We start from the raw sequence: 13,546 nt of genomic DNA on the forward strand, positions 1-13,546 counted from the left end.
CTTAGAGCTCAAGGGACTTGCAGAGTGCTTTGGAGGCAGAATAGCAACACAAAATTTGAGTTTTAAAGACAGTGAAAATACTCCATGAACACAGGGGAGTTCTTTACGACAGTAGGGGGAACAAGACTAGCGAAGCACCTAGGAGCACACCAGCCACTCCACCAATTTGCACCCATTGCCCCTCAGCAAATCCCTTCACCTCTCTGGGCTTCAGTTTCCTCATCTATAAAATAGAGGCTTCTCAAGGTTCCATTCAGCTCCAAGTCTGTGATCCTACGATCCTAAGGCAAGCCCTGTTTCCAGTTCAGGCATCTGGTTTGTCTGTGTCTGATACTCTGCAGCTTGTGCTCACTCTCTGTGAGAAGGAGGCCTTCCTGCCACCTTAACCCTTCTCTGGAGTCTTCAAGACCTGGGGTCAAATTCGGCCTCAGGCACTGGCCCTGGACAACTCACCTCCCTTCTGTTTGGAGGCCTTCCCTGACCCCCTGGACAACTGCTTCCCCTGCTAAACCCCTCCCCCCTTAAGTCTGTAAAGTCTGTAACACTCTTTTCTCTCTCAAATTTCCCCAAGTGCTTTGTTTTGTAATATTATGTTATGGTTCTCTGTCTTACCTGTCACTGGGCAGTGAGTCTTAGGAAGATGGAGACTAAAGCTTATATAAATTTGTTTCTCCAACCCAGGGCCTACATACAGAAGGTGCTTATTAACTGTTAGGTTTTGAATTTGTTTTGTTTTGGGTTTTTTTGGATGAATCTCTTGACTTACTTTTGTCAATGCTAGAGGCCCTGAAGGTCCTAGCCCAAGACCCCTGCTGGGTCTTTGGATCACTGAGTCTTCTGGCTCATTTTTGGCAGGCACTTGCTCTCATATGCTGCTTTTTTCCTTCCATTCCACCTAAATTGCCTTAGTTGTTACACTACCCCCAGCATCCTCTCTGGCTCCCTTTCCTCTCCTTAGCTCTCCTCCTCCCTAACCTTACTCTTGTTTTTCTTCTTTTTCTAGGAATTCAAAAGCAGTCTGCTAGTATAGTAGAAGGAGAATCAAGACAGGAAGGAATTTGGACAGTTAGTCGGTACTTTGAATTAGAGTGCAGGCATGGAGTTAGGAAGACTCATCTTCTAGTTCAAATCCTGCCCCAGACACTTGATTGTGACCTGTGACTCTGGGCAAGTCACATATGCCTGTTTGCCTCAGTTTCCTCATCTCTAAAATGGGCTGGAAAAGGAAATGGCAAGCCCCTCCTGGATCTTTGCCAAGAAAACCTCAAATGGAGTAACACAGAATTGGAATATGACTGAACAACAACAGGAAGGAAAGAAGGAAAGAAACATACATTTACTGTCTTTTATGTGCTTCTTGGTAAGCATTTACCAATATGATCTCATTTGAGATCAATAATTGGGAAGTAGGTACTATTATGGTTCCCATTTACAATTGAGGAAACTGAGGCAAACAGAAGGGAGGTGAGTTGCCCAAGGTCAGTGCCTGTGTGTTTGTCCTTTCTTGCCAAAGGCCATGCCAATAGAGAAATAATGACATGACTTGCACTTGACTTTGTTTTGAGTGAGGGAGGGCTGTACAGGTCACCAGCCTCACTTCTCCTCCAGAGTCATCTGAATCCAGTGACCAGATATTCTTCAGGATGACTGGAGATGACCCAGGATGAGGCAATTGAGATTAAGTGACTTGCCCAAGGTCACACAGCTAATGAGTGTCAAGTGCCTGAGGCTGAATTTGACCCCAGGTCTTGAAGGCTCCAGGCCTTGCAGTCTGTGCACTGCCCCCGAGCTCTCATCTTGGCCCTGCAGTCCACTGCTTGTGTGACCTGGGTCCCTGGTGGTCACAGGGCAGGGGAGGGGAGGGAGTAGATGGGGGGGGGGTCTCTCTCTGTGCTCTGCCACTGCTTTCTGTGACTCAACTCATCTCTGTCCGCCTACTGCAGACTTGGCTGAATGTAAGCTCGTTTCCTTCCCTGTTGGGATCTACAAAGTGCTCCGGAATGTCACTGGGCGCATTCACCTCATCATCTTGGCTAACAACGAACTCCAGTCCCTCACTAGCAAGTTCATGACCACATTCAGCCAGCTCCAAGGTAAGTGCCCAGACATCAAGGATGGGAAATATCTGGATCTCCATTCAGCTCTCTCTCTTCCTGGGGTAGCGTGTGGGGAGCTCCACGGTCCCAGGGCCAGTGTTCAAATCCTGCCTCCACTTCCTTCCAGCTTGGGGATCTTGAGTGTGTCACTTCAGTCGATCAATCAATCAGCATTTTTAAAAATTATTTTTATTTTGTTAAAAATATTTCCCAAGTACATGTAAAAAAATTTGAGTTCCAAATTCTTCCATCTACCCAGCTCCCCAAGGCAAGCAGCCAAGCAGCTTGATAGTCCTTGAACTTCAGTTTCCTGGTTTATCAAAAAATGGTTTTGGACTCCATGGCCTGTGAGGTCACTTCAGACTTTCAAACTCTGACCCTGTAATTATGGTCTCTAGAACAAGACTGGGCGAGGGGTAGTGCTGGCTAGGTAGCCAGCCCCAGGAGTATGGGATAGGAAGGACTAGGACTTGATCTTATGTTGACTATGGGAGTGCACTATAGCATTTTGCCTCACATGATCCTCACACCAGCTTGGAGGAGGAAGTACTTTTACAGTCCTCATGTTGCAGGTAGGTTCAGTATCCTGCTGAGGGTCACCCAACTGTCCTGACCCCTCACCCCTCAGATTGGCGCTGCCATGGCTTATGTCTGGGCCAGCATCCATGAAGATCATGCTGTAGACCTGTTGTTGGCTTCTGCAGACCAAGGGATTTGGCTCGTGTGGGGCCCCACAGAGCAGCATTGCACCCTCAGAAGGGGGCTTCCTTCCTGCTCTGGAGCTGGCCCCGGATGGAGTGATGTTGAGGCTCCTCCTTGGGTGTCTGGCTGAGCTTGTTCCACTGAAGGTCTCTCTGGAGGGGCCTCAGCCCTTGTAATGATTGAGGCTTTTGGTTATATCCTAGACTAGAATGGACCTCTCATTGTGGAGGCCTGGCGTGGAGGCCCCGCCTTCTCTGCCTCTCAGCCTCATTATTTTGCTTCACTCACTGGAGTTCACCACTGCTCTTTAGGGGCTCAAGGTGAACATAGTCTTCCCCTACAGCTGGCCACCAAGCTAAGGAGTGAGGGAGGCTGGGATTGGAACCCAGGTCTTAACTCCCAAGCCTCTGCTTTACAGCATATCTGCCCTCAATTCCACAACTGCAGCATTTCTGACCTCAGGCAGGCCCACCTGAGCCTCTTGTTCTGAGCTTTGCTTATGGGTTTGTTGGGAGCAGCAGAGATTGGGAGGAGGGATGAGAGGGCCAGGGAACCAGTGGTTCCTGGGATTCAGAGAACAGGCAGGGGTCTTAGAGACATCTACTCCAGCTCTCTCATTTGGCAAATGAAGTCCTAAAGCCAAGACAGGTTAGGTGATGTGTCCAGGCTATGCAACTCACAAATGGCTGAGGCAAGATTTAAACCCAAGTCCTCCTGACCATAAGTCTAGCGCTGTGTCCTCTCCATTCAATTCACTCTCACATTTATGGATTATCTAACAGGTTCTAAGCACTGTGTAGGATGCTGGAGATACAGTGACAAGAGTTAAATGATCCATTCCTTCAAGGAATTTACATTCTTCGGGGGAGAAGTAAATAACTACAAAGTATGTACAAAGAACTCACGAAGGGGCAGCTAGGTGGGGCTGGGCCCGCAGTTAGAAAGACTCAGTTCAGACTTGATCTCAGATGCTTATTATCTGTGTGACCCTGGGCAAGTCACTTAACTTCTGTTTGCCTTAATCTGTTGGGAAAGGAAATGGCAAACCACTCCGGTATCTTTGCTGAGAAAACCCCATGGATAGGATTGGCATGAGATGGTCCACGGGGTCACAAAGAGTCAAACGCAGCTGAACAACAATTTGCTTAAAGGTCATATCCAGGACCTTTGGCTCTAAATCTGGAATATAACTGAAAGAAAGTAAATAATGACTTTGTATCATGAGGAGTGTGCCAAGAATGTCCACTCTCTTCATATACACCCCCTCACTATCTGTCTTATTGTTGCCTGATGTCTAAAATCCCATAATTATAACTTAATTCTTTTGACTTAGGACTTTGTTTTCTTTTTAAATGTCAGTGGCTCAGAGAGAGACAGCATTAAACCTCATTATTTTAGCATTAATGAATTTATCAGATTCTTTCTCCAGAGAGACAGTTTTGACAGTAGTAAGGGGGAAAAGCCAGGAGAGGACTGAGGACTTTACATTCTTGGTCAGCTGGAACTGTTGGGTCATCCACGTGTAGCAGATGTATTGCTAAGAGAGGATGTGGGGAACTGAACTCAGTCACATGTGGAGCTTATTCTGTGGTCCTGGAGAAGGCTCTGTGGGTGGGGACAGAAAGATCGCCCCAAGCGTGTTTGGTATAGAGGCTGCTAACTTGGATTCTACCAGTGCATTTTAAACTGTGATTATGTGACCCTGCAGGGAGACATTATTTTTTCCCACTTAATATTATTTTATTTTTTCCAGTTACATGTAAAGATAGTTTTTAATATTCACTTTTATAAGGTCCTGATTCCAAATTTTTTTCCCTCTCTCTCTTCCTTTCCCCCTACCCAGAACAGCAAGGAATCTGATATAGGTTATATATGTACAATCATATTAGTCATATTTCCACATTAGTCATGTTGTAAAAGAAGAATCAGAACAAAAGGGAAAAAAACACAAGAAAGAAAAACAAACAAAAAGTGAAAATAGTCTGCTTCAATCTTCATTAAGACTCCATAGTTCTTCCTCTGGATGTAGATAACATTTTCCATCATGAGTCTTCTGGAGTTGTCCTGGATCATTGCATTGCTGAGAAGAGCTAAGTCAGTCATAGTAGATCATTGCACAATGTTGCTGTTGCAATGTTCTCCTGGTTCTGCTCACTTCACTCAGCATCAGTTCATGTAAGTCTTCCCAGGTTTTTCTGAAAGTATCTTGTTCATAATTTATTATAGCACAATAGTATTCCATGATATTCATATACTACAACTTACTCAGCCATTCTCCAGTTGATGGGCATCCCCTCATTTTCCAGAATTTTGCCACCACAAAAAAAGCTGCTCTAACAATTTTTGTAGAAATTAGGTCCCTTTCCCTTTTTTTGGATGTCTTTGGGATACAGACCTAATAGTGGTTTTGCTGAATCAAAGGGTATGCACAGTTTTATAGCCCTTTGGGCATAGTTCCAAAGTGCTCTCCAGAATGGTTGGATCAGTTCACAACTCCACCAGCAATGCATTAGTGTTCCAGTATTTCCAAAGGACTCATGATACAAAATGCCATCCACATCTAGAGAAAGGACAATGGAGTCAGAACACAGAATGAAGCAGACTATTTTCTCCTTTGTTTTTCTCATGGTTTCTCCCATTTGTTTTGGTTCTTCCATGCAACATGATTAATGTGAAAACGTGTTTCATAGGAATGTATGTGTAGAACCTATGTAAGATTGAATGCCCTGTTGGGGGAAATGGGAAGGGAAAGAGAAAAAAATCTGGAACTTATGGAAGTGATTGTTGAAAACTAAAAAGAAATAAATTAATAAATTTGGGGGAAAGAAAAGAAAACCTGAGTTCAAATGACCTCAGGTACCTACTGATTGTGTGACTCTGGACAGGTCACTGAACCTTTGTCTGCCTCAGTTTCCCCATCTTATTTGTAAAGCGCTTTGCAGACCTTAAAGTGCCAAGTTGTGCAATTGGATAGAGTGGTAGATCTGGAGTCAGGAAGACCACAAACCCAGCCTTGAATATTTACTAGCTGTGTGACCCTGGACAGGTCATTTAGATTCTCCTGGTCTCAGTTTCCTCAACTATAAAATAGGGATGGTAATAATAGCATCTACTTCCCAGGGCTGTTGTGAAGATCAAATAAGATAATATTTGTAAAGAACTTAGGACAACACCTGGCAAATAGTAGGCACTTCATAAGTGCTTGTTTCCTCTCTGTGAATGCTAACTATTATATCTTTCATGTATTTCCCCTTCTTTCCACTCACACAGCTGCTACCTTAGTGCAAGGCCTCATCTCCTCCTGTGTGGACCTTCTCAGTAACCTGTTATTTGGTCTGCCCACCTCAGTTCTCTCTCCACTCACTCACCAGAGTGATTTCTTGACTTGGAATATAGATTTGACCATGTCACACCCACCTCCAACTCCCTATTCAATGAATTCCATTGGCAGCCTTTTATCTTCAGGACTCAATATAAAAAGTCTTTCTGGCATTCAAAACTTGACCTGGAATCCTCTCCCTCCTTCCTTCTCCCTCACAGAGCCTCTTCCTTCAAGGCAAGAAGTCTTTGGGATGTTCCCCTGCCTACTCTGGGCTCCTTCCCCAAACACTGTGTTATTGGGTGCTCCTTAGAGTCTTTCACACATAGTCAGGAATGTGCTTGTTAGTGCTCCCAAGCAGTGCTTGTTTCTGTTTCTTTCTCTGGAGTGCCTCCCACAGTGCAGACGGATGGCAAAGGCTTGGTTGACTGATGTTAGCAGCTGTGCTTGCTCAGAGACCTCCCCACCAATGGCAGTGTAGAGCAGGAACCACTCCTCCCATTTCAGTTTCAGCTAGTGCATCCCCCCTCACCTGGCCAAGAATGTGGTGCCAGGACAGTTGTCATTTGCATGGTAGGAAGATGTGGGCTGAATAATCACACCCATTGCTACAGATCTTGAAGGTTTACCAAGCACTTAAGGGACCTTGGTTTTCTGGGGTAGGTTTGCAAGAATTGGCATCTCTCCATTTTACAGAGGAGGAAGCCTAGGCTCAGGCAGGTTAGGTGATGGTGCCAGGCTTGGCCCTCTGTGGGTCCATATGGAGTCAAGAACCCCAGTCTAAGAAGCTGTGCTCTGGTATATCATGCTGCCATTGTGGGCAGCATGCTCGTTTGTAAGCATCAGAGTAGATTTGTCTGATTTAGGACTCAGGTTGTGGATGAAATGTGCTCTCCAGAATCTCTTTGTCTGTGAAGTAAAAGGCAGGCAAACATTTTGCTAAATGCAAAATAGGTTTTTTGGACAGGCCATTAACAGCATGGGCCTAGTTACCTCTGGAAAGCCTCCATGAAGTGGTTACGCAGTGCACCTGGCCCTCCTCCCAGAGAAGACTTCCAGACCTTACATTTCTCTTGTGTCTGGCCAAGCAAAGGTAATGTGACTGGCTCCCTCTCCCTGGTTCTAGTGAGTCACACAGCTTACTGGTCAAACTGGGGAGGGGACAGGGGAAGCCCATCTAATTACCAGTGTTGAGTAAAGCTGAGTAACAGAAATCATTAGGAGGTAACAACAGCTTCTTGGCTTTGAGTGTTAATCATTGGCCATCAGTGATATCTAGAGGGTCTTGGTTTCCCTCTTTCCTTGTCTAACTTGCAGCGGTGTGTCTAGTAGTTTGTTGACCCAGACCCACATGTCAGCTTGTTTCAGCCAGGGTATCCAGGCAGCATGTGGACTTGGCTTTCACAATGGGGAACCTTTGGAGCCTACTGAGGGCACCTATATGGCATCAGCCTTCTTGTGGTGTCCCAGTGACCCATGCCGATACCCTAGTCTGTCTTGACTTCTAATTATAACTTGTAACACCTGACTTGTCCAGCTCTTCTTCCAGGTCCTTTGGGAGAAGCCTTTCTTAGCCCCTCTGAATGCTCATGCCTCCCTCTGAGATAGCCTCTGCTTAGTTCTTGATTGTACATAGTTTTTCATGTGCTATTTCCCTATTAAATTATGAACTTATTGAGATGAAGGACTCTTTCCTTTTCCTTGTACCCTCAGTGCTTGACCCAGTGCCTTCCATATTAAGCCCTAAGAAATGCTTGTTGATTTGTTGGCTCGAATCTCTCCTTTCTGCCCAGTTCCTGTGGTTTTCACACGTACGTGGGTCCTCGTCACCAGCTCTGATTACAATCACCCCTGTACGGGTCACGGGATCCTAGTTCTGGAGCAGAAAGAGACTTTAGAGTCCATTTAATCCAACACCTTCGTTTGACAGATGAAGAAACTGAAGCTCACAAGGGAAATGACTTGCCCAAGGTCACACAGGAAGTGATAGAAGCAGGATTTAAACCCAAACCCGATAATCTTAACCACTGAAACACACTGTCTCTTCACGCTGGAAAATTTATGGTTATTTTCCATGTAAAGTTGTGAGGATGAAATATGATTGTGTGTAGAAAGCATCAGAGAACATGTTCTTTCCTCTAATCCAAGTTGCCTGTCTCAGTAGTACTAGAATCGTTTCCCAGGCCCAGGGCAATCTTAGCTATGCCATACAATGAGAAGAATAGCTCTGAAATAACCTTAATGCCTTTTCCTCTGAAGGCCTCTTCTTTTTTAGTTGTTTTGTTTTTCAGTTAACAAGTACTTATTTTTCTCTCCCATCTATCTTCTGTTTACTGGGGAAAAAAAGAAGAAAAAACCCCTAGTAAATATGTGTAGTCAAGCAAAACAGGTTTCCATCAATCAGTCAAGTATTGAGCACCTGCTGGGTGCCATGCAGGGTGCCAGGGTCCTGAGATAGCAGTACAAAGAAGCCAACAATCCCTTCTGCTGAAGAACTTACCTTCTAATTGGGAAGGGGCCAGGGGAAAGTCTGTATGGCAGACAGTTAATAAATACCAGTAGTATTCTGTGGTATATAACAGTGGTATCTGTTTCATCTTTACAGTCTGAGTGAAGGAGGCAGCTCAGAGACCATTGTCTTTGTTGTACAGTGGTGGAAAATAAGTTGAAAGTGTTAAAAGAAAACTCTTTCATTGTCTTCTTCCTAATGACTCAGGCAAGCTCAGGAAAATGAGGCAAAAAGGAATTCTCATAGTGTACCAGACACAGTCAATGAAAGGGCCAGAGCCCTGTGCTCAGGCTGAGCCAGGCCTTTTAAAGACAAATGGTTCTTAATTAGAGAAGTCAGTTCTGACAGATTTACAGTTAGAAAGGGGATGGGCTAGTGTTCATGTCTGTGTGGAGCTTATATTCCAGGTAGGGTACTAATTTCTAAAGGGATCAAAATGAGACTGCTCTTGTTTTGGCACTGTTGTCCTCTGTCCCTGGGCAGCCCCTCCCCTTACAGAAGTCTGTCAATGCATTCTTGTTAGAAAAGGCATGGGAAATCATGAGAGTACATTCGACTTAGCTTGTCACTAAATTCTACACAGTAATTCAGTGGTTGTTGAGTTTTTTCAGTCGAAAGGAAAACCCATTTGAGGTTTCCTTGGCAAAGAAAACCGGAGGGGTTGGCCATTTCCTTCTCTTTTACAGATGAGGAAACTGAGGCAAACAGGCTTAAGTGACTTGCCCAGAGTCAGGCAAGCCAGTAAGTGCTTGAGGCCCAATTCCTGACTCCAGTCCTGGTGCTCAGAGCACTATGGTGCCCCCTGACCTCAGTGGGCAGAACAGGCAGTGAGAGACTTGGCCAAGGTTACTCAGTAAGTGCCAGTATTGAGGTGACAGTGTGGTCTACTATGCCGTCACTGTGGAGGTGGGAGAAGTCTTTCTGTCTCCTCCTCCTAAACTGCAGATAGAATTAGAATTCACTGAAAATGTACTCCACTGTGGGTTCGTGGTAAACATATGCAAATACAGAGCACATGACCACGTACCAATCAGCCCTATTGAGACTGATGGGAGAATATGTAAATCTCCACATTGGAGCCCAATTAGAATGCTGAGAGGCAATTAAAACCAAGCAAGGCTGGGAAGGTCTTTGGAAACTTTGGGAACTGCTAAAGGGATTGCTGGGTGGCTCTCTTTCTGAACCATTCTGCTGCATCCAGCACAAAGTGACTCAGACCCCCTGCCCAATGCACTCCTCTGACCAGGTCACTCTCCTGCTCAGAGAACTAAGGTGGCACCCTATGGCCTCAAGTAAAATCCAAACTCCTGGGATCTTAGGGATGGCAGGATCTGCAGGGATTGGTTTCTTCTGGAGGACAGGGACTGCCTTTTGCCTTTGTATCCCCAACATTTAGCACTGGGCTTGGCACATGGTAGGCACTTAATAGATGCTAGGTAACTGACTAAAAGAAACCTTAGAGGTTATGCAGTCTAAATCTTCCATTTGACTGATGAGGAAACTGAGGCCTAGTAGGTTCAATATATAGATGGTAAACAATAGCTAATATTCCTTAAACTGAGGCCCAGAGGGGTCTTATCCAACATCAAATGGAGCTGTCAGCAGAACTTGGATTTGGGTCCAGTGCTTCTGGTTTCCAGATTCTCGACTCTTGGTACTGCACCATTTGATAGCTCCTGAACAGGAGTCCTTCACGTGAAATCCTTGACAAGTGGTTAGCTCTCCTGGCCTCCTGCTTGTAGGCTATAAATTCCTCACTGCAGCAGCATTGAAGGCCCTCTTTAATCGGCCTCCAATGGAACCTTCCAACTTTAAGCACTGAGTAAGGCATTTATTAAGAACCTGCTATGTATCAGGCACTGTGCTGAGTGCAAAGAAGCTAACAGTCTAGTGGAGGAGACAAGCAAATCAGTACTTACAAATCTGTGCAAACAAGCTATGTGCAGAATAAAAAAGAAATTACTGCTAGAGGGAAGACACTAGAATGAAGAAGGCTTGAGGAAAGCTTCCTGTGGAAGGAGGGGGTTTCAGCTGGGACTTAAAGGAAGCCAGGGAGGCCAGTAATGGGAGTAGAAAAGGGAGGACATTCTTAGCATGGGGGATAGCCAGAGAGGATGCCCTTGGGTGAAACAGCCAGGAAACAAAAGGAGAGACAGGATGAAGTAGGTTTGGAGAGCCAGAGAGAGCATTTTGTATTTGTTCCTGGAGGTCTTAGGGAGCCCATGGAATTTACTGAGTAGGGGGGATGATGTGGTCAGACCTGAAGTTTAGGAAAATCCTTTTAGAGACTGAATGGAGGACAGGAAGATGGGAATGGGGAGAGATTCAAAGCAGGCAGACTCAATAGTGACAACTGCAACAGTCCAGGCCGGAGCTGATGAGGGTATGCACCAGGGGGCTGTGTCAGAAGAGAGAAGAAGGCATGTTTGAGAGATGGCACAAAGGGAAATCGACAGCCCTTGGCCACCACTTGGTTGTGTGAGAGATGGTGAGGAGTCCAGATTGACTCCTAGGTTGTGAGCTTGGAGGACTGAGAGGATAGTGGTGCCCTTGACAGTAATTGTGAAGGTGGTGGGGGTAAGTTAGGGGGAAAGGCAGTGAGTTCTGTTTTTGACATGAATTAACAGGTCTACTGGACATTCAATTTGCGAAGTCTGAAAGGAAGTTGGAGATGTGAGACTGGAGGTCAGCAGAGAATTGGAGGCAGGATATAGATTTAAGAATCATCGATACAGAGATGGTCATTAAATCCATGAGAGTGGATGAAATCACCAAGGGAAGTAGTATAGAAGTTAGAAGAGAAGAGGGGTCTGGACAGAACCCTGAGGGATATGTGCTGCCTGAGGTTATAGGACATAATCTGGATGAGCATCCAGCAAAGGAGACTGAGGAGGAGCCATCAGACAAGTAGGAGAACCAGAGGAGAAAGGTCTTCTCAAAACCTAGAGAAAAGACAGTATCAAGGGTGAGAGAGTGATGAAAAATGTCAAGGGCTGCAGAGAGGGCCAGGAGAATGAGGAATGAGAAAAGGCCATTGGATTTGAGATCTTTAGGAACTTCAGAGAGATGGGGGGGATGATGAGGCTGGATGCTGATTGTAAGGGTTATTAAGAAATCGAGAGGAAAGCAAGTGCAGGCACCTGTTGTAGTCAGCTTTTTCCCAGCTAGATGCCAGGTGGGTGGCACAGTGAATAAGCCCTGGGCCTGGAGTCAAGAGGACTTGAGTTCAGATCCAGCCTCAGACACTTACTAGCTCTGTGACCCTAGGAAGGTAACTGAAGCTTTGTTTGTCTCCATTTCTCAATGGGTAAAATAGAGATTATAAGGGCATTCGTTACAGAATGTTACTGGGAGTATCTAGCACAGTACTTGGCATGTCATAGACACTGAATAAATGCTTGTTTCCTTCCTCAGGAGGGTGTCAGTCAATCTTTTGTTAAGCACCTACTATGGACTAGACACTGTGCCAATCACTGGAGATGCAAAGAATGCCCTGCAGAGAATCTTCATTCCCCTGGTGCGTTGGGAAGACAACCTTCCTGAGCTTCTAAATCATGGCAAACGATAAAAAGTTCTTGAGTGACAAGGAGGGGGAGGGGGTGAATGTATCCAAAAAGCCCACAGATCAAAAGTTGATTGAAATGAAAAACTTTCGTTTCCCAGCATGGCAAAAGCATCCTTGGGCAGTTTCTGGAGAAGAGCATTTCACCTGCTTTTCTGGGAGTTGGGGGGGGACTTGACAAGGCTGGGCTGCCAGGTGGGAGTGTGGGGTCATGCATAGAGTGTCATTTGAATGAGGAGACCTCAGCTTAAGCTTTGAAGCTGACACTTAGAGCCTTGGGACCCTGGCTGAGTCCCAGAATCTCTCAATGCTCTCTAGGACTCAGAGTTACAGACCAGGCAGGAAACAGAAAAGGAAAAGCCAGATAGTCCCTGCCTATCAAGAGCTTTCAGGCTGCTGACAGGCACACAGAAATAGGAGTTTCATTATTCTGATTTCTCACTGACCAACTTTCCTATGGAGCCATTGAAGTCAGGCCATTTAGTCCAGTTTTGGGATAACGCTCTTTTTTCCCACATCATTCTTGGCCCCAAGTTTTCTCAGGTGTCAAGGACAGAGCTGACCCTCATTAGATTGGAAGCTTCTTGAGAGCAGAGACTGACTTCTGCCTCTTTTCCTAATGTCTCCAACATTTTGCACAGTGCCCTATGAATAGATGCTTAATAAATGTTGATGGATTATGCCTACAAGTCTGGGAGCTAAGGACATCATGCTGTGGCTGATCTGCTAAAAAGGTCAAGGTCTGCCTTGATCAACAAGCTAAAAAGGTAAACATCAGAAGCTGCATGAGCCCTTCTGTTGTATGTGGTGATGGCCTGCTGCCTTGAGGTGTTGGGGGGAGTTGAAAGGGATTGTTGCCAGGAAACCTGCTGAGTTTGTGCTGGTGATGGGAGTCTCATAGAATATCAGAGCTGGGCTGGCCTTTAGATCAGACAACAGAGAATGTCAGAGCTAGGAAGGTCCCTAGAACATAGATCATTGGAGGCTGGAGTTGAAAGGGACTTTGGAACACAAAGTATGCCTGGCTTTGAAGGGACCTTTCGGCACAGTGGCTGGGACCTGGGCTCAGGGAGACCTAGGCTCAGATCCTACCACAAACACATCCTCAGTGTATGACCCCAGGCAAGTCACTTCAACTCCCTTAGCTTCAGTTTCTTCATCTGTAAAATGAAGATAATTATAGCCTCTACCTCACTGACAATGTGAAGTGCTTTGTATCCTCAAGGCCCATGTAAACATCAGCTACTGCTGTTATTATCCATAGACCATGAAATATAAAGCTATAGCGGAGAAGTGACTCGGCCCAGGACGTCTTCTGATGATGCCCCCCAGGAGAAAGATGACAATTGGATGGTAAC

The 13,546-nt window shown here is 45.6% G+C and overlaps 1 protein-coding gene across 16 annotated transcripts in view; it reads left to right on the forward strand.

Annotated features, from left to right (window-relative positions):
• LRRC20 (leucine rich repeat containing 20) overlaps nt 1-13,546 on the forward strand; it is a 95,608-nt gene that overhangs the window by 31,161 nt on the left and 50,901 nt on the right. For 13 of the 16 annotated variants that reach the window (XM_072628707.1, XM_072628710.1, XM_072628703.1 and 10 more), the window contains exon 3: nt 1,944-2,093. In XM_072628707.1, the coding sequence (XP_072484808.1) occupies nt 1,944-2,093 (150 nt within the window). Of the gene's footprint in view, nt 1-1,943; nt 2,094-12,040; nt 12,144-12,829; nt 12,956-13,452; nt 13,542-13,546 lie in introns of all 16 variants that reach the window. The other 3 variants (XM_072628711.1, XM_072628712.1, XM_072628713.1) reach the window with 3 other exon arrangements.

The sequence above is a fragment of the Notamacropus eugenii genome, chromosome 1 (assembly GCF_028372415.1).
Source record: "Notamacropus eugenii isolate mMacEug1 chromosome 1, mMacEug1.pri_v2, whole genome shotgun sequence".
NCBI classification, from domain to species: Eukaryota; Metazoa; Chordata; class Mammalia; order Diprotodontia; family Macropodidae; genus Notamacropus; species Notamacropus eugenii.